We start from the raw sequence: 25453 nt of genomic DNA on the forward strand, positions 1-25453 counted from the left end.
CCACCTACTCAATGGACATGAGTTTGGGTAAACTCCGGGAATTGGTGATGGACAGGGAGACCTGGCATGCTGCAGTCCATGGGGTTGCAAAGAGTCAGACACGACTGAGCAACTGAACTGAACTGAACAGGGTCTTGTGCCTGTTGGCTTTCAGACTAAAATGTATGCCAGCAGCTCCATGGGATCTCAGGCCTTCTGATTAAGACTGAAACCAAACCAGCAACATTCCTGGGTTTCCAGTTTGCCAGTTTACCCTACCCACCATGGAGGTTTCCCACCTCTGTAATTGTATGAGCTGATCTCCGTATAATAAATCTCTTTACATACATGTATGTCTCCTGTTGGATCTGTCCCTCTGGGGACCCCTACTAAAATACTTCTTAAAATCTGTTAGTTTGAAAACTGTGAAATATATTTAAAAAATGAAAGAATATTTCATTTGGAGCTCAATGAATACCTATGTACCTTTCACCTAGATTCACTAATTGATTTGTATTTTCTTTTGCCGTCTGTGTGTTTCTCTGAACCATTTCAAAGTACATTGCAGACATCATGTTACTTCACCTCTAATATTTCAACTTGTGTCTCCTAAGAGTAAAGACATTTTAATAATGGAACTCCAATACATTTCGCATAGTATATTGTCATACCTAAAGAATTTAATATTGAGGCAATAAAATCTAATATACAGTCCATACAATTTCTTCAATTATCTCCAAAACATGCCTTAGAGCCTTTAAAAAAAAAATCCAATATCAAGTTAAAAGTCACACGTGGCAGTCATTTGTCAGGTCCCTACAGTCTCCTTCTGTTTAGAACAACCTCCCAATCTTTTTTGGTCTTTCATGACATCAACATTTTTGAAGCATCCTGGCCAGTTGTCTTGTGTCCTCTGTTCTCAACACAGCAACCAAAGGAATTATTTTAAAGCCTCGTTAGATCATGTCACTCCTCTGCTCAAAACCCTGCAGCAGCTGCGAGACTTGGGAGTAAAAGCCAAGCTCCCTGAAACAGCCTCCCAGCTCCTGCGGGGGTTTTCGTGCTTGCGTGCTAAGTCGCTTCAGTTGTGTCCAAACTCTGTGCAACCCTATGAACTGTGGCCCGCCAGGCGCCTCTGCCCACAGGACTCTCCAGGCAAGAATGATGGAGTGGGTGCCACGCTGTCCTCCAGGGGACCTTCCCGACCCAGGGATGGAACCCACATCTCTTACATCTCCTGTCTTGGCAGGCGGGTCGTTTACCACTGGCACCACTTTTTTCCTCCCCCACGATTTTCTCCAGGACCTCGCCTCCCACTCCTTTCCCCCTGCTCACAGTTACATGGCTCCTTGTGGCTTCGAGATCAGGCCGGGCCAATTCCTACCTTGGACTCTGTTCTGCTGTCCTGAAATGTTCTTTCCAGGATATTTTCTTGCTTCACTCCCTTACCTTTGCTCCTTCAAGTCTTTGCTTAAATGCCTCCTTCTCACCCAGACCCACTCTCACAGCCTTTTAATGTTTCAGCCTGCACCTCCTGGGCTTTTTCTGCTCCCATGCTCCTCAACCGCTTACCCTGTCCTAGTCTTTTTTTTTTTAATTATATATTTTTATTTTGAAAATCTAAAACCTAAAGAAAAGTTGCAAATACAGTGTAAATAATTTTTTTCTTGCATCTTTTGAGAGAATATTATTGATTAAATACCACATCACCTCATATACTTTGGTGGGAATTTACAAACAAGGACATTTTCCTACTTAATCACAATACAACTTCAGTACCAGTAGGTTAACCTTGATATGTTTCTACCATCTAACCCTTAGACTCCATTCAAATTTCATCACTTGTCCCAATAATGTTCTTCACAGCATTAAAGGACAGACTGCATTCAGACTTGGATTCAGTCCAGAATCAAGATCAGAATCAGGCATTGTATTTAGTTGTAGGGCTTTAGTTTCTTTCAATCTGGGATTGTTTCTCAGTCTTTCCCTTGCTTCATGACCTTGACACTTTAGAAGATTACAGTTACTTTTTAGAATATTTCTTTCCAAAAATAAAAAAAATCTGGCGTTCAGTTCAGTTGCTCAGTCGTGTCCAACTCTTTGCAACCCCATGAATCGCAGCACGCCAGGCCTCCCTGTTCATCACCAACTCCGAGTTCACTCAGACTCACATCCATCGAGTCAGTGATGCCATCCAGCCATCTCATCCTCAGTCGTCCCCTTCTCCTCCTGCTCCCAATCCCTCCCAGCATCAACGTCTTTTCCAATGAGTCAACTCTTCGCATGAGGTGGCCAAAGTATTGGAGTTTCAGCTTTAGCATCATTCCTTCCAAAGAATTCCCAGGGCTGATCTCCTTCAGAATGGACTGGTTGGATCTCCTTACAGTCCAAGGGACTCTCAAGAATCTTCTCCAACACCACAGTTCAAAGGCATCAATTCTTCTGTGCTCAGCCTTCTTCACAGTCCAACTCTCACATCCATACATGACCAATGGAAAACCATAGCCTTGACTAGATGGACCTTTTTAGGCAAAGTAATGTCTCTGCTTTTTAATATACTATCTAGGTTGGTCATAACTTTTCTTCCAAGGAGTAAGCATCTTTGAATTTCACGGCTGCAGTCACCATCTGCAGTGATTTTGGAGCCCCCAGAAATGAAGTCTGACACTGTTTCCACTGTTTCCCCATCTATTTCCCATGAAGTGATGGGACCAGATGCCATGATCTTCGTTTTCTGAATGTTGAGCTTTAGGCCAACTTTTTCGCTCTCCTCTTTCACTTTCATCAAGAGGCTTTTTAGCTCCTCTTCACTTTCTGCCATAAGGGTGGTGTCATCTCCATATCTGAGGTGATTGATATTTCTCCCGGCAATCTTGATTCCAGCTTGTGTTTCTTCCAGCCCAGCGTTTCTCATGATGTACTCTGCATAGAAGTTCAATAAGCAGGGTGACAATATATAGCCTTGATGTACTCCTTTTCCTATTTGGAACCAGTCTGTTGTTCCATGTCCAGTTCTAACTGTTGCTTCCTGACCTGATATAGGTTTCTCAAGAGGCAGGTCAGGTTGTCCAGTTCTAACTGTTGCTTCCTGACCTGATATAGGTTTCTCAAGAGGCAGGTCAGGTGGTCTGGTATTCCCATCTCTCTCAGAATTTTCCACAGTTTATTGTGATCCACACAGTTAAAGGCTTTGGCATAGTCAATAAAGCAGAAATAGATGTTTCTCTGGCACTCTCTTGCTTTTTCCATGATCCAGTGGATCTTGGCAATTTGATCGCTGGTTCCTCCGCCTTTTCTAAAACCAGCTTGAACATCAGGAAGTTCACGGTTCACTGACGTTAACAGTCTTTTAAGAAATTAATTAATGTGTTTGTTCTTTAGTCGTGGCAGGTCTTCACTGTCACTCACGGGCTTTCTCTGGTTGCAGTGGGCGGGGGCTCCTCTCTAGTTGCGGTGCATGGCTTCTCACTGCAGCCTCTTGCTGCAGGGAACAGGCTCCAGAGCTCCCAGGCTTCAGTAGTTGCAGCTTGTGGGCTCAGCAGTCCTATATGCGGGGGGGCCTTTAGTTGCTCCACAGGATGTGGAATCTTCCAGTCCAGGGATCGAATCCATGTCCCCTGCATTGGCAGGTGGGTTCTTCTCCACTGGACTGCAAAGGAAGTCCTGCAGAGTATTTCTACATTTGCATTTACCTGGTGTGTCCTCATGATTACATTCACGTGATTCATCTTTGCTGGGGCATCACAGAAGAGACACTGAGTTTCTCACTCCGTTCATGCAGGTAGCAGCTGATTTCGTTTTGTTTCATTACTGGAGATGTCGATCTCTCTCAGTGATTAATCTGGTTCTACAAACCTTCTCCACGGTGAGGTTTCCCCCTTGAAATTAACAAGTATTTTGTGAGGAAGCACTTTGAAACTATGCAAATATCTCATTCTTTTTTTATTAAGATTTTAATTTGTTCACTTATTTATTAACATCAGTATGGATTTTGGTTTAATTAATCATTACTATGCACTGAATTTTGTATCCCTGCCTCCAAATTCATACGTTGAAGCTCTAACCCTCAGTGTGACGGATTGGGAGATGGGACACTTGGGAAGTAATTAGCGTTCGATTAGATCATGAGAGTGGGACCCTCATGATGGGATTAAAGAGAGGGAAATCTCACTCTCTCCTCTCTACATATAAGCACAAAGAACACGCCATGCAAGGACACTGAGAAAGGGCTATCTGCAGGCCAGGAAGAGGGGCCTCACCAGGGACCAACCCTGCTGGCTCCTTGATTTTGCACTTCCAATCTCCAAAACTGCAAGGAAATACATTCCGATGATTTTAGCCACCCGGTGTGTGGTATTGTGTTATGGCAGCCTGAGCTGACTAGAAGTCTTGTGTTTTAGAGAGGGGATGTATGCATACCTATGGCTGATTCGTGTTGTGTATGGCAGAAACCAACACAATATTGTAAAGCAATTATCCTTCAATTAAAAATAAACATTTATTCTGTCCATTTATTGGCTGCCCTGGCCCTTCATTGCTGCGTGCGGGCTTTCTCCAGTTGCAGCGACTGGGGGTACTCTCCTGTACTCTCTTGTAGAGCGCAGGCCCAGCAGTTTTGATGAACCGACCTAGTTGCCCTGTGGCATGTGGAATCTCCCCGGACCAGAAATGGAACCCATGTCCCCTGCATTGGCAGGCAGATTCTTATCCACTGGGCCCCCAGGGGAGTCCTCTGGCAGACTTTCTATGTGACTGGTTTGCTGTGTTTACTCTGTGCCACATCCTGTTGCCCAGCCCCGCATGTCAGCACTTAAAGGTGCTGCTCACCAGCAGGATCTTGCCTCCAGCTCCCACGGCAGCCCGAGAAGCCGGGAGGGCAGTGGAGGCGCTCGTCCATGTGTGCAGAGAGATGGGGGTGTCTGAGGAAGCCCGCTGTTCTCCCCCACCCTTGGGCAGTCCGTGGGCAGGGAACATCCGAATCACTGGGACGAGGTACAAACGGTTTTATTTTTCTAGAAAGAGCAAAGTCCAGAGAGGCAGGGGGGAGGGCAGCTGGGGCTGGCAGAACTGCGGTGGGCAGGCCCTGGGCCTTGACCGAGGCCGCAGGAGGCGCCCCCCCAGCCCCTGCCCCAGGAGTAAACAGGCATGGCAGGGGCTCAGCTGGTCAGGGCCCTCCAGCGTGAGGGCAGAGAAGGAGCAGGGGAGGCGAGGTGAGGTCCACGACCTGTGGGGTCACACGAAGCCAGGCTTCATGGACGAGCGGCGGCAGTTGGGGCAGCTTTGTGTCCTGTTGTTCTGCAGGCACCTTGGGTGGGTGGGAGGTTGGTGCAAAGGGCGCAGTCCGCTCGGCAGGCCTGGCCACCCACCCTGGACCTGGCTCCCTCTTTCCCTCCCCGCGGCAGGCAGCCCTGCTGGCCCTGTGCCTGGGGAGGCCAGCAGGCCAGAGCCTGGGCCAGGGGTCAGGCATGGGTGACGGGGGCACCTCTGGCCCTGGGCGCCGCTCTCCCATGACCTTCGAGAATTCTCTCTCTGTGGTCTCTTTGGGGAGAAAAACAGGGCCGCTGGGAGGGTTTGATGAGTGATTAGACAGGAAACTCTTGGAGCAGGCACCCGGGAGGCCCCAAAAGCACCGCCTAAGTGTGATTAGGCCCCAGGGAGCCCCCGAGGGCCCGCCGGCAGGGCACTCACCTGAGGTGGAAGATATGGGAGCAGGGCAGGGCCTGCAGACGGCTGTTCTTCTCGCCGATGGACTCGCCGCACAGGCCGCAGTAGAGCTCGGTCTCCTCCACGCACTCGTGGAAACGCACGACGTGGGCGCGCAGCTCCCGCTGCAGCCCTTTGCTGCGGTAGATGCTCTCGCTCAGGCAGTGCAGCTTCAGCTGGGCCAGCTGCAGTGGGGGGCGGACGAGACCAGGTCAGTGCCGGTGAGCAGCTGTCCCAAGACGCCATCTGTCCTCCCGGGACTACAGGGCGCTCAGTACACGGGGTCCCTGTCCTGCCACGCTCCTGCCTTGCTGAGGGCCCTAGGAAAAATGTCTGGCCCTCTCCGGGCCTTAGCTTCCCTTCATGCAGAATGAGGGGGTCGGTGAAATCAGTGATCCTTACTCCTAGAAGTGACTGGGGACCTCATGTTTCTGAAGGATTTTTATTGACCAGATCTGCTGTCTCGACGCCCTACTCATTAATTTGCTTTCCTGTTTCTGTTCATTGCATACCCACAGCAGCTCATCAGCATTTCTGATGATATTTGGGTAAGCCAGAGCAGCTGTTGTCCAGCCAAGGCAGGTATATTTGGCATTTTAACAAGACTATGCCCTGACCTCTGAGAAAGGTGCATCTTCTAGAAGACTCTGAGGCTATTTTCAAAAGGTTTGGATAGGATGATGAAATTTGAAGAGGCTGCATAGACTGTGGGAAGAACACAGGCTGTGGAGTTAACACAGGTCAGTTACCAGGTGTGGGACCTTGAGCACCTCTCTGAGCCTCACTTTCCTCATCTGTAAAAGGGGGCTTGCTCTACCCACCTTGCAGGAAGCCAGTGAGTCCTGGAACCCACAGCTAGAAGAGCCCTGGGGTGCCCACCTCCCTATCAGTGGCAGAGTCTTAATGACCATCAAGAAACCTCTGAGGGAGGCTTCCCTGGTGGCACAGTGGTGAAGAATTGGCTTGCCAGTGCAGGGAGTGCAGGTTTGATCCCTGATCCGGGAAGATCCCTCGTGCCATGGAGCAGCTAAGCCTGTGCACCACACGTACTGAGCACGTGCTCCAGAGCCCGGGTGGCCAAACCTTCTGAAGCCCAGGGGCCCTGGAGCCTGTGCTCCACAACAAGGGAAGCCACTTTGGCGGGGAGAAGCCTGTGAGCCACAACCAGAGAAGAGCCCAAGCAGAAACGAAGACCCAGCACAGCCAGAAAGCAAGAAGCTTTCCAAAAAGAGAGAAAGAATCCTCTGAGGAATTCTGATGTCCCCCGAGCTACGGAACTCTCACCCTGCCCGACCCTCCAATTGCGCTCTGAGTGGAGGAGAAACAGCCAGGGTCAGGGGGTGACTGGGGCACCTCCTGGAGATCGGGAAGGACTCAGGCACGAGCAGGCTGGTGGGGGGGGTCTCCCCACCCAGCCACCCAGCCACCCTAGATCCCACCTTGGGCTCTTGACTCCAGACCCAGCAGATGGAATCAGGTCTGACCTTGTTCCCCACCTCCTCGGCCAGGTCTTGGGCTCTCTCAATGGCACCCAGGGCCTGGAAGGGGAGACAGACCAGGGCTGCAGGCAGGGCCATCGGATGGAGGCCTCGGCTTGTAGGGAAGGAAGGGCAGGGAGGGGCGGGGCTGGGGAGAGGAAGAGGCTGGGGTACACTGGCCTGAGCTGCCTCAGTTTACTTGGATACAGAATGGGAAGAACACTCCTATCTCACGATGGGGTTATGAAATCAGGCTCCGTTGCTCAGTCGTGTCCAACCCTTTGCAACCGCTTGTTGCCTGCCAGACTCCTCTGCCCGTGAAATTTTCCAGGCAAGAATACTGCCCTGGGTTTCCACTCCATGTGAAATCATAGGAGGCAGTTCAAGTATCTCGAGTTCCAACCCCAGGTCTGGCCCTTTAGGAGCTGGATGATTGGGCAAGTCACACCCTGTTCTGAGCCTGGAAACTGACCTGGGATGCCCTGGCCTCACAGACCTGGGGTGAGGCTGATACTGGACAAGGGGTCTGAAAAAGCCCAGTCGGGAAGCAGATCCACACACCCTTGGCTGACGTGTGGAGGCGCTGGGGAGAGCTGGGGGCCGCAGGACAGGAGTCCCCTCACCTTGTCCAGCGCCTTCCTGGCCACCCAGCACTTGGCCACGCCCAGCAACACCTGCACCTGCCCCAGGCGGTTCCCGATCTCGGTCATGATGCTCATGGCAGAGTCGTACCTGGGGAAGGCTGTCTGCGCAGCCGGGTTGGGGGGTGGGATCAGGCCCGGCCTGGCCCGCACCGCCGTCCCCGGCGTCCCGATGACCTCACCTGCAGGTCCCCACGGCTCCGGTGAATGTCAGCAAAGCAGAGCAGGCAGAGAGCCTGCAGCGGACGGTCCCCGTGCTGCAGCGCGATCTTCATAGACTCCTGTGATGGAGCCGGTCCCTCAGGCCTGCGCGTCTGCCCCCCACCCTACAGGTATCCTCGCCCCGTGGGCCCCTCTGAGCCCGGTACCCCTTTCCTGGTGCAGAGTCCCCGTGTACTGAACCACTGAGGACAGACAGCCCTGGAGACTGAGTCTCTGAGAGCGGAAGTGGCTTGACCGAGGTCCCCAGGTTATTAAGCGGGATAGGTCGGTGGAACTCCAGACTGGCTGGCTTCCAACTTAAAAGTGTCCCACAGAGTGGGTATTGGGCGGGGGGCAAAGGAAAGCCCCCTCCGCTGGGAACAGCCTATAAGGGAATGAGATTTGGGGCAGACTGGGTAAGGGGAGCAAGCACATCCTCCAGGGGCTCAGCAGTAGAAAGGGAGGCTAGGAGCCAGCCTTGGGGGGCCTCAGCGGGCTGGGCAGGCAGGAGGAAGCCCCGGGCCCGGGCCCCGCCCTCCTCCGCCCGCGCCCCACCTCACAGCACTCCATGGCGCTGCCCAGGTGGCCCAGCAGGCGATACGCTACAGCCATGTGATACTGGCTCATGGCCCGGTACTTGAGGCTCCAGCCTTTGCCGTAGTCGCTGACGAGCTCCGCAGCCTTGCAGGGGAAGAACAGGGCTTTCTCGTAGTCCTGCAGGGAACAAAGGGAGGGGCCGGGCTGGGAGGGCGCATGCTGAGTGGCGGGAGCTGCCCCTGAGTGGGGCGCTCCACCGCGTGCTCGCTCATTGATTCATTCACTTATCCTGGTGCCCAGGAAAACCGTGATCCACGCAGGAGGAACAGCCGTGCAAAGGGCTGGGCTCATGAATGTAACAATTTTCATCTGGTTTTCCGACGTATGCCAAGAGCCTAGCACAGTTCCTGGCTCAGAAAGTATTTGCTGAATGAATGAATGAGAATGAGAAGCAAGAAAGGCAACTGGCTTCTCCTCTCAGCCAGTCCCGGTTGGGCCCCTGGCCTGCAGAGATGCACAGAAGTGTGGCGGCGGGCCGTCCGCGCCCACCCTGACCTCCCGCTGGCGGCCGGTCATCACTGAAGGCTGGATTGCCAGCAGAGTCAGCTCCGAGAACATGGGACAGACTCCCTGGGGCAAAGAAATCATCCTCTCCCGCTTCCCTTCTCCTCAGACTCCGGACGTCTTCTCAGCCTGCCAGTTATGAGCACATGACCTCACCACACACTCCGTCAGGAAACAGAGGGAAGTCGGGACGCGCTCCCTCACCCGCCTGCTCGGTCAAGCCCACCGGCCCTGTCTCCACACTGCCCGGCTCCTGCCCCTCCCTGCTCCCTCAAAGCAAATAAACCGCCTCCGGGAGGCTCTGGAACCCTCCCCATCTCTCTACTGAGTCATCCCATCTCCGTAAAAACACAGTCTGGCATGTCTTACCTCACGTGAAAAACAAAACTAAAAATCAAACAGCCACCTTTGACTTCACGTCCCATTCAACTACAACCCCGATTCCCTGTTCTTTTTTGTAGAAAAGCGACTGGAATTTTCATTTGATATCAAACAAGCTAATATGACCCAAAGAGAACTCTCGGCAACCCCAATATAGACCTGTTTCTAATAAACTTAATATGTACTATGTACTTTTAAATTCGAAGCCATGTAAATGTTTTACAGACTTAAAAATAGGAAATTTAATTTTAAAAAACCTAAGATTAGAAAATGGAAACAAATAACCTTAACTGTATATTATTATATAAAATTACAATTATTTTAATTATAATTAATATATAATTAATAATATCATTATACCTGTAATATATTATATATTTTAAATTATATTAATTATATATTAAATATATTATATGTATTATATTAATATATTACATATAATATATTTATATAGTATATTGTATATTATATAATTATATAATATAATTTTAATTATACTATATACTTATATATTGATTATATGTAATTAACTATATAATATTATAATTATATTATATAATTATAATGTAATATAACTATAATTATAAATAAATGTAATACAACTATATTATATTACAATATAAATATAACTTAATTATAATATGACTGTAATTATAATACAATTATAATATAATTAAATATGATGATTATAATATAAATATATTATATAATTATAATATAAATATAATATATTACTCTTATAATAATATAGTATGAATGTGAGAGTTGGACTGTGAAGAAAGCTGAGCGCCGAAGAATTGATGCTTTTGAAATGTGGTGTTGGAGAAGACTCTGAGAGCCCCTTGGACTACAAGGAGATCCAATAAGCCCATTCTAAAGGAGATCAGTCCTGGGTGTTCATTGGAAGGGTTGATGCTAAAGCTGAAACTCCAATACTTTGGCCACCTCATGAGAAGAGTTGACTCATTGGAAAAGACTCTGATGCTGGGAGGGATTGGGGGCAGGAGGAGAAGGGGACGACAGAGGATGAGACGTCTGGATGGCATCACCGACTCAATGGACATGAGTTTGAGTGAACTCCGGGAGTTGGGGATGGACAGGGAGGCCTGGCTTGCTGCGATTCATGGGGTTGCTAAAGAGTCAGACACGACTGAACAACCGAACTGAACTGCATAATATAATTATCATAATATATATAATATAATAATATGAATATAATATAAGATTATATAAATATAATTATAATGTAATATAATATAAATATAACATTATATAATATATTATAATGTAATTATAATTATAATACATAATTAAATATATAATTATATGAATATAATTTTATACAATATAACTATAACACAATTATATATAATTTTATTATATATAATTATATCATATCATATCATATATTATAACAATTTATTATATTATAGTAATATAAGAATTATAATTATAACATATTAATTATATAGTAAATATATTATATGTATTAATTGTATTGTATATTTATATATCTATATTTATAAATATTTATATTATATATTATATATATTATATATTCTACAGAATATAATTATAATATTATTATAATATAATTATTAGATAATTATAATATAATTTATAATTATAATATAATTATAATTAAGGTATAATATATTATGATGATTTCATAATTGCCATAATATATTATATACGCTGTTATTAATATAACCATACAGAACAAGTGTTATTTCAAATGACCTTAAAACATACACTTGAACAGTTCAACCATAGTGGGATATATTATAAAGACAAAAGAAGAGCAGAGAAGTCTTAAACCTCATTTGTCACTTTTTTTCAGCAATAGTGGTATACTGTCTTGAAATTATTTTGTGTACTTTGTAAGATAAAGTAAATATTTAATTATGTTGTTAGAAACCAAGATTTTCAGCCTAAGAGAAAAAAAGAATCAAGTTTGAAATAAAGGAAATCCTGAAACATTAGGCTTGAGTTGAAGATTTCAGTATAAAGTCCAATTGTCCTCGAAACCATGGAGATTTAGTAGCAATAACAAGCCAGTGGCAATGAGCATCCTGAGAGCCCACATCCGGTCTTTACTGGTCTGGAGCAGGAAATACAGTGGGCCTCAGTACCCAAGGGTTCCACATCCAAAGCTTGAAAATATTGGGGGAAAAATATCCAGAAAGTTCCAAAAAAGCAAAGCTTGCAGTTGCCAGGCACATGACTATTAACCTAGCATTTACAGTGTATTAGGTTTTATAAATAATCTGGGCTTCCTTGGTGGCTCAGTGGAAAAGAATCTGCCTGCCAATGACGCAGGTTCGATCCCTGGCTGGGGAAGATCCCCTGGAGAAGGAAATGGCAACCCACTCCTGTATTCTTGCCTGGAGAATTCCACGGACAGAGGAGCCTGGCAGGCTACAGTCCGTGGGCCTGTCGACTTGGCAACTAAAACAACAAGAGATGATTTAAAGGATATAGGAGGGGGGACTTCCCTGGTGGTCCAGTGGGTAAGACTCTAGACTCCCTAGGCAGGGAGCTAGATCCCACATGCCACAGCTAAGACCCACTGCAGCCATATATGCAGGTTCTACGCAAATACTGCTACTGCTGCTGCTGCTAAGTCACGTCAGTCGTGTCCGACTCTGTGCGACTCCATAGATGGCAGCCCACCAGGCTCCTCTGTCCCTGGGATTCTCCAGGCAAGAACACTGGAATGGGTTGCCATTTCCTTCTCCAGTGCATGAAAGTGGAAAGTGAAAGGGAAGTTGCTCAGTCGCATCCGACTCCTAGCGACCCCATGGACTGCAGCTACCAGGCTCCTCCGTCCATGGGATTTTCCAGGCAAGAGTACTGGAGTGGGTCGCCATTGCCTTCTCCAATGCAAATACTACACCATATTATATAAGAGACTTGAGCATTCCTTGATTTTGGTGTCCTCGGGGATCCTGGAACAAATCCCCTGAGAATACCAAGGGCCGACTCTCCACAATACCATGGGACAGATTGTTGTGCCAGAAAACAAGAATGCTTTCTTTCAAAGTCTAAAGGAAGTCTCGTCAAAAGGACATAGGGGTCATGCTGAAGAGAATTCCACTGACTAAAATTAAGATAACATGAGGATCAAAAGGAACAATGACTGCAACTGACTGTAGACTACTGAATATTTTTTTAAGTCCAAGATTTCATGATGAAATACCAAAAAGAGGAAGCAAAACAAGTGTGATCGCTGGAGTCAACTATCACATCAACTCGTTATCCTGAAACATGGCAATTAAAGGAGAGGGACAAAGGATTTATCTACCTTTCCTTTAGGAACTGTTTTTCAGAGTAATCAGCTAGCTCTAATTGATGAGGGAAAGTTCTTCCTTATAGGAAAATCCCAGCTAATAATTGTAGAAGGCATCATAGAACTTGGAAGTCACCATTTCATGAGAGTTGACAGAATTGATTCAGGCAACAGACATCAAAAAATGCTCAAACCATTATGGAAAATACTGTTGCTGAACTGAATATTCACAAAGTGTCACCCCACAAATTAAGCTGCTGGTCCTGCAAGGAAGAAGGCAAAGCTGAAAACGGTGGGATCAGGTGGTCACTTGCTCAGACTTCAATATGGTGTCTTATGAAGCACGCAGTCCTGCTTGTACAGGTTCTCACCAGAAATGCATGACCCTCAGGACTTCCCTGGCGGTCCAGCAGTTAAGACTTCCCCTTCCAAAGCAGGGGGTGCAGGTTCAACCCTTGGTTGGGCAGCTAAGATCCCACATGCTTTGTGGCCAAAAACCCAAGACATAAACAATATTGTAATGAATTCAATAAAGGCTCCACAGTAAAAAAAAAAAAAAAAAAAAATTAAAAAATGCGTGACCTAGATCTTACCAAGTCATTTTTAAAATTCTCGTTCATAGGGAGTAAGGGAGACAAAGAAACAGCTTATGTGACTCCTTGAGGAAGCAATGAGACAATGAGATGGAATATTAATTAATTTGGCTTCTTCAGTAAATCATGGAGAATAAAGAGTAGTGTATTAACTTTCTATTGAAAGTGACATAGTAATCACTGCAGTGTGTGGTTCTTGCTTGTGTTCCAGTTCAAACAAGCTGAGAGTTAAGGCGTATTTTCAGGATAAACAGAGAAATTTAAGAGATAATTGTTCACCATGGTATGTGTCAGAATAGCACTGTGGTTATATAATAAAGTGTCCTTATATCAGAAAATAGTCTTCTTATTCCTCAGAAATGCTTACTGAACTACTTCGGGGTAAAATTTTGTGATGTCTATAATTAAAAAAAATTATTTATCTGGCTGCTCCAGATCTTTAGTTGCAGCATGCAAACTCTTAGTTGCAGCCTACGGGATCCAGTTCCCTGACCAGGGATCGAACCCCAGCTCCCTGCACTGGGAGCGTAGAGTCTTAGCCACTGGACCACCAAGGAAGTCCCATAATGTACGGGATATAATGTGAGATAATTTTATATCACAACACTTCAGTGAAAAATATGTAAATCAAACATGGAAAAATATTAATTGTTAAATATAAGTAGCCAGTATATGGTGATTCATTATACCATCCTCTATGCATTCCTGTATGGTTAATTTTTTTCATAATAAAAAAAAGGTTTTAAAACACGTATGTCTCTCCAACCCTGTTTGATCTCACAGAATGGCTTCTCCAGATGTCTTATTGCTGCAAACAAAATCCTCAGATGAAGGATGATCCATCAATCCATGGACGACTCTTATTTCCTCACACCCAACTGCTTTCCCAGGTGGAGCTAGTGGTAAAGAACCCGCCTACCCATGCAGAAAACTTAAGAGATGTGGGTTCGAACCCTGGGTTGGGAAGATCCCCTGGGGAAGAGAATGGCAACCCACTCCAGGATTCTTGCCTGGAGAATTCCATGGACAGAGGAGCCTGGTGGGCTACAGTCCATGGGGTCTCAAAGAGTCAGACACGACTGAGCGACCCACACTTTCACACTTTGACTTTCGCAAGGTTTACTAGGCATTATTTTGTGCCAGGCGCTGACATGCCCCAAGGGCCGAGCGCAGCCTGGATGTCTGCAGGAAGGAGAGCAAAGGCTCAGGGCCTGAAGCCTGAGGTGGTTGGCTCTATCAGTTTCTTCTCTCTGCTATCTCCCTTTCCCCTAACCCCCAGGACCCCACCACCACCCACCTTTTCTCACACACCTGCGACAGCCACGCTGGCCTCCACCCTTCCTGGAGTAGGCAAGGTAAGCTCCCCCCAGAGCAGAGCTATGCTTTCACCACTCCCTTTTTCATTCTTTTGCCAGATTTCTGCATGGCCCACCCTCTCTTCTCCAAGTCATCAGACATCACCCCTACCACCCTGTTTGAACTTGCAACGCCCCCTCCTCAGCACTTCCGACCCCCTTTCCCTGCCCCCCTTTTTCCTAAGCACTTTCCACCACGCTGTATACTTGGCTTTGCTGATTATATTTATTCAGCTTCCTCCCCCAGCTAGAAAGCAAGCTTCATGAGCCCAGGCACTTGGCTGTTATTTTCCCTGCTGTATCCTGACCAACAGTGCCTGGGGTACAATAGATGCTCAATATGTGTTTGAAGAATGATCCTTAAAACCATGTTATAAAGCGGGTTCCATTTGCCCTCATTTCATGGGCTTGGAGAGAAGCGACTTGCCTAAGATCACACAGCAAACACACAGTAGTACAGATTTGAGGCCTGTCCTCACATGGGAGCTTCCCACTCCCCCAGGAAGTCAGACAGATTGAAGCTGGAATTTTGACTCTGCCCTGCCTGGCCACATCTCTGCACGCTAGGTCACCTCACTTGTGTCTGACTCTGCGACCCAGTGGACTGTGGCTCATCAGCCTCCTCTGTCCCTGGGATTCTCCAGGCAAGAAGACTGGAGTGGGTTGCCATGCCCTCCTCCAGGGGGATCTTCCTGACCCAGGGATCGAACCTGCATCTCTTATGTCTCCTGCATTGACAGGTGGGTTCTTTACCACTAGCGCCACCTGGGAAGCCTGGCCATCTCTGTTCCTCCTGGCTAAGTCTTTCTCTTCTCAGACTCCCATCTGCCTTGTCCCTACTTATATGGGAGGACTGAACACGGTGAGGCAACAGGGAGCACGGCTCCTAGGAGGCTCTCTGGGAGCCGGGGCCTCCACCGCCCTCCCTCGGGGGCCCCGGGGCGCACCTTGACCTGAGCGTAAAAGCTGCCCAGGCTGCAGCAGACGCGGCACTCGAGCATGGCGTCATCGTTGTTGTGGGCATACCGCAGGGCCTTCTCGAAGCTCTCCAGGGCCTTCTGGAAGAGACTGAGGCCCAGGAAGGCATTGCCCATGCTCAGGCTGACCTGGCCTCCGAGCTGGGCAGCCGCCCTGGTGCCAGGCAGGCCGAGGCAGGTCTTGCAGTAGGAGATGGTCTTGTGGAACTCACACAGCTTCTCGTTGCTGCGCGCCAGGTTCAGGTAGCTCTCCAGGAGGAAGTTGGCGTCCTCCAGCTCCCGGGCGGTGTCAATCTGGACCACAGCAAACTGCCCGCCGCGGGGGTGGGCTGGGGCGCTCAGCCTGTGCCCCTCCAAGCCCCCCCACCCCCAGCCCGGAGCCTCAGACCCGGAGCACCCACCCCAAGCCTCAGATATGGGCTAGGCTCCCCAGCCAGACTGGAAGCTGCAACCCGGTAGCCTTCACCTCCCAAACCCAGACCCCCCCCACTTTCAACTTCATCCCGGAACTGGTCTGCAGTCTCCACCACCCGCCCAGCCCCCCAGCCTCAAACCTGGAGCCAGTGCCCCCCTCCGCAGGCTTAGACTCAGAACCCCACAGGAGAGGACTGGAGCCTCGAGTCTGAGACCTGGCCTTGAGTGCCTCAAACCGCGAGGCTGAGAACCTCAGACACCAAAGCTCAAGGCCACGGGCCCAAATCCAAAGCCAAGACGGAGCATCCAAGACCCAGGGCCTGAGATGCGGAGGATTCGGGGCCTTAGGCCCTGGCCGCCAGCCTGGGGGATACGGGCGAGTCTGAGGAGGCGGGAGGGGGCCAGGAAGCCTGGGAGAAGCCCCGCCGGGCCCCACCTGCCCAGCCTGGCCGCGCGCTCCCACCTTGAGCATCTCCTTGTAGCGGCCCATCTCCGAGTGGGCCGTGACGAGGCAGCCGAGCACGCGGAAGCGCCCCACGAGGTCTGAGCTCTTCTCCAGAACCTTCATCCACAACTGCAGCGCCTTCTCCGTCTGGTTAGACTGGTACAGCTGGAGCCCCTTCTCGATCTGCTGCTTCGTCTGGTCCTGCCCCATCCTCCCAGAGACACCCGGTGGCCCTGAGCCTCTAGGCTCTCATGGGACCACCCCCCTACTCCTGGTGCCCACTGCCCACCCAGCCCCGAACAGGCGCGGGGCCCGAATGGAGAGCAGACGCCACCCTGGGAACAAAGCCTGTCTGGCCCCTGTGCGCAGCTGTCCCTGCCAGTTGGGGCCACGTGGCCGCCAAGGAATGTCAGCCACAAGGTCACGCGGGCCGTTGCAGAGCTGGGAGGAAGGTGCCCGCCCCCTCCTGCCCAAGGCACCCCCTCGGGCATCTCTTTAGCACCTCTGACCCCAGCCCCATGAGCCCCCCTGGCAGGGCAGGCTCTCCCTGCAGCCTGAGAGTTGGAGTAAGCAGGGATGAAGCTGGGCACACGGGCGGCCAGGAGGCTGGAGTGGATGCCCAGCTCTGAGCCCTCCTCTGCCGCCTCACCACCATCCCCAGAGCCACCCTCCCCAGCTCTGCTTCTGAGAGGGACTGGCCATGGAAGCCACATAGCTGCACACAGGCCCACCCTATCCCAATGAGTCCTCACCCACAGCTCAGCCCAGCCAACAAGTTGCTTACCTCTCGGCCTCAGTTTCCTCATCTGTAAAATGGAACTGTCATAAGCTAATAAACCCTCACCTATGATGGGTAACAGCGTGGGCCCTGGACCAGGCTGCCAACTTTCGAATGCTGCCTTTGCCGTTTATTAGTTCTATGGGCAGCATGCCTTTGGGGAGGAGAGCACTGGTTCCCACTTCACTGGACTGTTGGAACTATACGCCTTAGTAGCTGGCTGGGACTTGGAACAGTGCCTGACACATGGGAAGCACCACGTGACAATAAGCAAGAGGTTATCTCAAGCAGCATTCGTCTGCTCCATGGCAAATTGTCTACAAGGAGTAGAAATTGGTTTTTGAAGGTTTAAAAAAATATCCAGTTCCAGGGACGCACAGTTCTGAGCTTTAGTCCTCCATGGCTCTCTTTGCCTGGCGAAGCAATAAAGCTATTCTTTTCTACTTCACCTAAAAAAAAAACAAAAACAAACAAAAAATACAAAATTCCAATCCCAGTTTGAAAGAGTGCCTTATAATGAGCTTGAATGCCAGACACCGTGGAGAAGGGCAAGGCCTTATAGAGGGAGCAGGCAGACCCGTGAAGTCTCCCGGGGTTGAGAGAGGGCTCTGCCAAAATTAACAGCTCGTCTCACTGCATCCTTCTCTTTGCAATCTGCAAACCAGGCTCCCTCCTGCCCCAGGGCAAAGTCGTCCTTTCAGAGTGGACAGTGGCTTTTCGCATTCAAGCATCCCTCATTTTCTTGCAGTTCCCAGATGCTTGTCTTTTACAAATGGGAGGTTTGCGGCAACTCAGCATCGAGCAAGTCTACTGGCACCATTTTTCCAAGAGCACAAGCTCACTTCGCGTCTCTGCGTTTGCATTTTGGCAGTTCCCATAGCATTTGGAGCTCTTTCATTACGTTTCTTACGGTGACGTGTAATCAGTGCTCTTGGCTTAACATCTTTTTTTTGGTTTCATTTTGTTTTGTTAGCCTTTTGGCCATATTGTGTGTGGGACATGTGGGATCTTAGTTCCCCGACCGGAGACTGAAGCTGAGCCCACTGCATTAGGAGCATGGAGTCTTAACCACTGGACCACCAGGGATGTCCTGTGATCAGTGATCTTTGATATCGATGGTTACATTTTCGGCAATAAGGTATTTTTCAGTTTAGGTCTGAACATTGTTTTTGTAGACATGATGCTTAATAGACTGCAATATGGCACAGACATAACTTTTGTATGCAACGGGAAACGTAAATACTCGTATGACGTTTTATGGTGATGTTCGCTTTATTGTGGTGGTCTGGAACCAGACCCGCGGTATCTCTGAGGTGTGCCTGTATGCACAAAGTTGAACACTGATCTAGCACTAACACCAGAAGATTTTCATCACCCTGGAAAGAAGCCCTGTGCTCATCAGCAGTCACCCTGCTCATATGTGATATTGACTGCAGACTTCAGAATGTGACCTATTTGGAGACACCATCTCTTTTTGGCCATATTGCCTGGCTTGTGGGAGTTTAATTCCCTGACCAAGGATTGATCCTGGGCCCTCAGGAGTGAGAGCTCAGAGTCCTAATCACGGGGCTGCCAGGAATTCATCTTTAAAGAGGTAAAACAAGGTCACTAGAGAGGGCGCTGATCCCATATGACTAGCGTCGTAAGAAGAGATTAGGACATAGACACACAGAGAGGGAGAAAGAGGACCATTGAGAAGCCAAGGAGAGGGGCCTCGGAATGAAACTAACCGGTTTGACACCTGCTCTCTGACTTCTGGCCTCCAGATCTGTGAGACAATACATTTCTGTTGTTTAAGCACCCCCCCCACCCCCGTCTGTGGCACAGCGTTACGGGAGCCTGAGCAAACGGACACACCTTGCAACCGCAACCTACTTGCTGCGGACTCGTCTGTTCTGGACATCTCATATAAATGGACTCGTACAGCATGCGGCCCCTCATGACTGGCTCCTTTCAGCCCAGTGTTTTCAATATTGTAGCGTGAGTCGTGCTTCATTCCTTTTCTTGGCTGAATGGTATTCTGGGGCTTCCCTCATGGCTCAGCTGGTGAAGAATCCGCCTGCAGTGTGGGAGAGCTGGGTTCGATCCCTGGCTTGGGAAGATCCCCTGGAGAAGGGAAAGGCTTCCCACTCCAGTTTTCTGGCCTGGAGAATTCCATGGAATGTATAGTCTATGGGGTCTCGGAGTCGGACACGGCTGAGCGACTTTCACTTTCAGTATTCACTGTGAATTTATGCCATTTCGCTTATCCACTCATTAGTTAATAGACATTGGGTTGTTTCCCTTTCCGATTATGAATAATGATGCTTTAAACATCCATGTACAAGTTTTCATGTGGACAAGTTTTCGTATCTCTTGAGTATACACCTAAGAGCGGAATTGCTGGGTCATAGGTAACTCTGTGTTCAACTTGTAAGGAATCTGAGTGCCCCAGGGCCTTTGCCCCTCACGGTCCCTTTTCTCCTCCCTACTGCCCAGTTAAGGCCCATTTGGGATGGACCAGCTCACGATACTCACAGAGAATTAAATTCCATTCTGATACAAGATGTATCTCTATAATTTTATATTCATTGATGAGGGTATTGGCTTAGTATCTGTTTGCCCCTCTCAAATGTGTGGGCAGGAACTTTATCTCATTTTTCACTGACCTGTCTCCAGAGCAAAACCTGGCATGCAGTGGCCACTCAATACATATGTTAAATGAATGAATGGGAAAAAACAGGGAGGAATGAAAGCTTAATTTTGAAATTTAAAGTAGCTGCTCCAGGCTTACAGCTAACCTGCCATGCTTCCTTCATCCTGGGGAAGCTGAGCAGAGGCAGAGATCACTGCCTCCTGTTTGCTGCAAGGAAAACAGGTCCAGAGTGGGACAGTCTGGGCATGGGGGGGTGGGTGTTCCATGCCCCAGGGTCATACGTCAAGGGGATAGAGGAATAGGCCCTTGGGACTAGACAAAGACATTGGGCTGTCCCAGGGGAAGTGCTGCCTTTTTTTTTTTTTAATTTAAATTCAATTTTCAAATTTATTTAACTGGTCAGTCAGGTCAGAATCCTTGTGACCCCGACTTTAGCCCACCAGGCTTCTCTTTCCATGGGATTCTCCAGGCAAGAATACTGGAGTGGGGTAGCCATTCCCTTCTCGTGGGGACCTTCCCAACCCAGGGACCAAAGCTGGGTCTCCCACATTACAGGCAGAGTCTTTACCGTCTGAGCCACCAGGGAAGCCCGTCTAATGAATTAGTCAAGTCTATTTGGGGCCGTGTGGGTCTTTGTTGGTGTGCTCAGGCTTTCTCTAGTTATGGCGCAGCGGGGGCTGCTCTCCACCGCGGTGGGCCGGCTTCTCCGTGCTGTGGCTTCTCTTGTTGCAGAGCGTGGGCTCTGGGTGCACGGGCTTAGTTTCTCTGATGTCCCCTGCCCTGGCGGGAGGCTTCTTAGTTGCTGGACCACCAGGGAAGTCCTGGGGGACGTGCTCTCGAACCTGGCACACAGGATGCTGGGCAAAGGGGGAGAGCTGGGAGCCACTGGCACAGAGTACTGTCTTGGGACAGGTGGGTCCTGGGTTGATCTCCAGAGGGGAAGGAAGCTGAACCCACAGGGAAAGTGCTGAAGAGCCAGCAGGTTCTCTCCCACTTGTGGTTGAGATACAGTCCAGCGCCCCGAGTCTGCCTTGAGTCTTTGGCAGGAAGCAAATGGGCACTCTGCCTCAGTATCCCAGAGGAATCTGGAACCACAGCCTTCCAGGTACCTCGGAACTCAAATGATCTCAAAACTCAAAAACCTGACCAAGTTTTCTCTGCTCCCAAGTGAGCCATTTGCTGACTTCCAAACATAGTTAGGTCAGGGTCATGCTCCTTTCAGAGAAGGCAATGGCACCCCACTCCAGCACTCTTGCCTGGAAAATCCCATGGACGGAGGAGCCTCGTAGGCTGCAGTTCATGGGGTTGCGAAGAGTCGGACACGACTGAGCGACTTCACTTTCACTTTTCACTTTCATGCATTGGAGAAGGAAATGGTAACCCACTCCAGTGCTCTTACCTGGAGAATCCCAGAGACGGGGGAGCCTGGTGGGCTGCTGTCTATGGGGTCGCAGAGAGTCGGACATGACTGAAGGGACTTAGCAGCAGCAGCAGCTCCTTTAGGGCAAGGGGGTGGTTTTTGTACTAGCATTCGCTCAGCCCCTGGCAAAGTTAGAGGAGATCAAAAGGAGGCTTCCATTGCCCAAGCTGAGCACTTCTTCCAGCTTACAGATAACTGGGTGGCACCCAAGGGTGAAGTGACCTGCCCAAGGCCACACCTCGACCTCAAGACAGAGCAGGCAGTGGAACCCAAGCAGTGTGACTCCAGGGGTCTTACTCTTGACCATGACACTGTTCCAGGAGAGAGGGAGAAAAGTGAAGGGGACGTAGATAGCCATGTTCAGGAAGCTTAGTGATTTTCGCCAGACACACCAAGCCCACTGGGAACCCTGTCCAGGCTCTGACCTGGTTGGCCAGGAGAAATGTATACAAACAAGGCTAAGGAGGGACTTCCTGGTGGTCCAGGGTCTAAGACTCTGAGCTCGCAATGCAGGGGGACCAAGTTCAATCCCTGGTTGAGAACTAGATCCTACATGTCGTAACTGAAGATCCCCCATGCCACAATGAATATCAAAGATCCTGCATTCAGCAACTAAGACCCAGCAGCCAAATAAATAAAAAAATAAGTATTTTTTTAAAAACTGCTCTTAAAAAAAAAAAAAAAAGGCTAAGGAGAAGGTGAACAGAATCAAGCCTTACTCACAAAGCCCAGCAACAAAGGCTGATCCAGGAGAGCAAGTCACAAAATGAGTCTCTGTCTGGGCCACTTGCCCTCACAGGGTGATGGGACAGCAAGGGCCTGGGGGTTTGTTGTTCCAGTGTCTGCTGTGTCGGGTACCAGCTACATGGCCTACCTTTTAGTGCCCTGGTTGATAATTGAAAGCAGAAAATGAAATTTGGGCCTGAAGTGGGACTCACAATCTGGCCTGCTGAAGATTCCCACATAAGGTGGCTACATTTGCTACCTGGGAGAGTTCATGTAAGAATCTGCACTTCCTGTTTCTTCTGAAGACTGGAAGCTCAAGTGATCCCTGGGCTTGTGAGTCCACAGTCAACCGGTCAAAGGGTCAGTGTCTGGGCTCAAGGGGTCGGTGTCTAAAGTCAAGAGACCAACAATGTTCCCTTTACCCGCAGCCCCCACTTCCTGCTGTTCATGCCTCGACACTGAAGCCAAGCATCACTTACCATCTTAGACTGGCCTCCTCTTGCAGGCTTGAATCACCGGCTTGGCCCCTGCAGGCCCCTGACTTTACAGCCCCTGCACAAATGTAACTGGAGGTGACAGTCCCAGGCCCCTTCTGCCATGGTTACTGGTATCCTTGAGATGTCTGTCCCTCTCAACAAACTTCGTTTTCCTGTTTGTGAATGGGGATTTACCTTTATGGGAAGGTTTCTGTGAAAACCAAACAAGATGATAAAGGAAGAACTTGGCTTTGAAAACAAGACGTGGCACAAACAGCCCTCTAAAGGACCCCCTGAACTTCCCTTGAATTGGCTCTTCAGTTTACAATAGTGAACAACTTAGAGATAACCTGCATTCAATAGGAAAGTCATTGAGAAACCATGAAATGCTATGAAGCCTCTAAAAAGTGAAAATTGTAGATACCAGATGGAAGGGTGCCCATGGAACAGTAACTGAAAAAAAAAATGCAGACGGCAGAACATTCTGTACATTAAGGCATGATCTCATTTTTATTAACAAAAATTACGTATGCACACATCTTTGTATAGAGAGAAATTCTGGAAGCGTACTTCCCCCATCTGTTTGACAGTCATCAATGAGCTACGGGACAGCAATGTGCGCATGCTCAGTCGCGGCCGACCCTGCAACCCCATGGACTGTAGCCTCCAGGCTCCTCTGTCCATGGGATTCTCCAGGTGAGAATACTGGAGTGGGGTGCCATTTCCTCCTCCAGGGGATCTCCCCCACCCAGGGATTGATCTCATGTGTCTGAAGTCTCCTGCACTGGCAGGCAGGTTCTTTACCACGGGCGCCACCTGGGATTTGGATCTCATTTGGTGGAAGAGGCTTCTAAACACACATAAGCTTTTCCCACCACACACTAAACCTTCTTCTATATACATTTTGCATTTAAAACAACCACCACAACAAAAACCCCTCAACCCTTATAACCTTTAAAAAGGCCAGTCATGTTTGCCCCAGGCTCAGGGCGCTCTTTCCACTGCAGGGATGACTAGGCTGGTGACACTCTCCGGGCTGGTGGGCCACACACAGGTTCCCCACTGCCAAGGGCCTTCCCTGGCTGCCAAAGGGGCGCTCCAGCAGCAGAGGGGCCCAGGGAACAGGTGGTACACCAATCTCCTCAAGAAGCAGGAAGCTGTATTAGCAGCACTCCTGCCAAGTGTCTCTAGAGGACCTGCAGAGAATTCGGGTACTAGCTGGTAGCTAGTGGCTTATAAGCGGGTGTGAAATGTTCCTCCCTTTTTTCTGGAATGGATGGATGTCTAAATAAAAATCTAACGTAATATAGAAGCACACCTGGAAGCTCTTGACAGAAGCAACCGTCACCTTTGGATATTTATTTCTTCATGTTGGATATGTATTTACTTATCCATTAAATGTCCCCTGGATGCTTATTATCTACCAGCCCCTAGGGCTCCAGTGAGACTTCCCATGTGGCTCAGTGGTAAAGAATCCGCCTGCAATATAGGAGGCCGGGGTTTGATCCCTGGGTCTAGAAGGTGGCCTGGAGAAGGAAATGGCGACCTACTCCAGTATTCTTGCCTCGGAAACCCCACGGACAGAGGAGCCTGGCAGGGCTACAGTCCATGGGGTCGCAAGTCGGACCCGACTGAGCGACCAGACAATACAACAGGGCTCCAGTGAAGAACGCCACTGCACCCGGTCCCTGCCTTCATGAAGCTCCATTCTAAAGGTGGAATTAATTTATTTTTAAAACGATACGTCTCTACCTGGCTGTGCCACGCCTTAGTTGCAGCGTGTGGACTCTTTAGCTGCGGCGTGAGCACTCTTGGTTGTGGCATGGGGGATCTAGAACCCTGACCAGGGAGCAAACCTGGGCCCCCTGCATTGGGAGCATGGAGTCTTAGCCAGCGAAGTCCAGAAAGGAAGTCTTCATTCTTAACTAGTAGCTCTGTTGGCTAACAGGTAATCATAGTGGACGATGCAGGCAGGGCAGGTCTAAGAGACTCTGGGTCAGGCAGGAGGAGCTGGGAGAAGTGGAAGGCACCGGGCGCCACAGACACAATAGGAGACGAGCTCAGAAGGGCTAGAAACAGCAGGAGCAGGCGGACCCAGGCTAGTGCGGAAAGGAAAAGATGCCTCAGGAAGTAAGTAGGCAGAGTGAAGGCCAAACAGGAAAGGCATGTGCCGCGGGACTGCATTTATATGACAAATCCAGAAGGAGATCCAACCAGTCCATCCAAAAGGAAATCAGTTCTGAATATTCATTGGGAGGTCTGATGCTGAAGCTCAAACTCCCAATACTTTGGCCACCTGATGAGAAGAACCAACTCATTGGAGAAGAGCCGGATGCTGGGAAAGACTGAAGGCGGGAGGAGAAGGGGATGACAGAGGATGAGATGGTTGGATGGCATCACCAACTCAATGGACATGAGTTGGAGTGGACTCTGGGAGTTGGTGATGGACAGGAAGCCTGGTGTGCTGCAGTCCATGGGGTCGCAAAGAGTCAGACATGACTGAGCGACTGAGCAGAACAGAACTGAACTGGACTGAGGGGCTGGAAATGGGAATGGGGGGTGGGGGTGGGGTGGAAGGTGACTGATGGCTTAGGAGTACAGGGTTTCTTTCTATGGTGATGAAAATGTTCTAAAATTAGGTTATGGTGATGGTGCAGAATACTCAAAATCAGACCTGGCTGCTTTAGTGGGCAGACTCTACAGTGTGTGAATTACATCTCAGTAAAGCAGTTCGAAAACACTCAAAACCACAGGTGGCTTCAGGTCCCTGGGAGCCTTCATGGGGGCGTGGGGATGGAAGTGGGGCTGAGGTCCTATGGACTTGGCTGGAGCATCGGGCGAGGGCTTCCTGGCCGAAATGT

At 49.1% G+C, this 25453-nt stretch overlaps 1 protein-coding gene across 6 annotated transcripts; it reads right to left on the minus strand.

Moving 5' to 3' along the window:
* Positions 1-623: 623 nt before the first annotated feature.
* On the minus strand, positions 624-16911 carry RAPSN (receptor associated protein of the synapse). Of its 6 annotated transcripts, none has more exons than XM_027979757.3 (8): positions 16576-16911; positions 15669-16007; positions 8558-8716; positions 7984-8082; positions 7784-7906; positions 7167-7220; positions 5668-5867; positions 624-3857 (listed from the first exon to the last, which is right to left on the minus strand). In XM_027979757.3, the coding sequence occupies exons 1-8, from the start codon at positions 16765-16767 to the stop codon at positions 3827-3829; spliced, it is 1197 nt and encodes a 398-aa protein (XP_027835558.2). In that variant the 5' UTR covers positions 16768-16911; the 3' UTR covers positions 624-3826. The 6 variants fall into 6 exon arrangements, with proteins under 6 accessions (XP_027835558.2, XP_027835555.2, XP_027835557.2 ...); XM_027979754.2 differs by lacking the exon at positions 624-3857 and adding an exon at positions 4968-5203; XM_027979756.2 differs by lacking the exon at positions 624-3857 and adding an exon at positions 4968-5284.
* Between the last annotated feature and the right edge of the window lie 8542 nt (positions 16912-25453).

This window comes from Ovis aries, chromosome 15 (genome assembly GCF_016772045.2).
Source record: "Ovis aries strain OAR_USU_Benz2616 breed Rambouillet chromosome 15, ARS-UI_Ramb_v3.0, whole genome shotgun sequence".
Taxonomy (NCBI): Eukaryota; Metazoa; Chordata; class Mammalia; order Artiodactyla; family Bovidae; genus Ovis; species Ovis aries.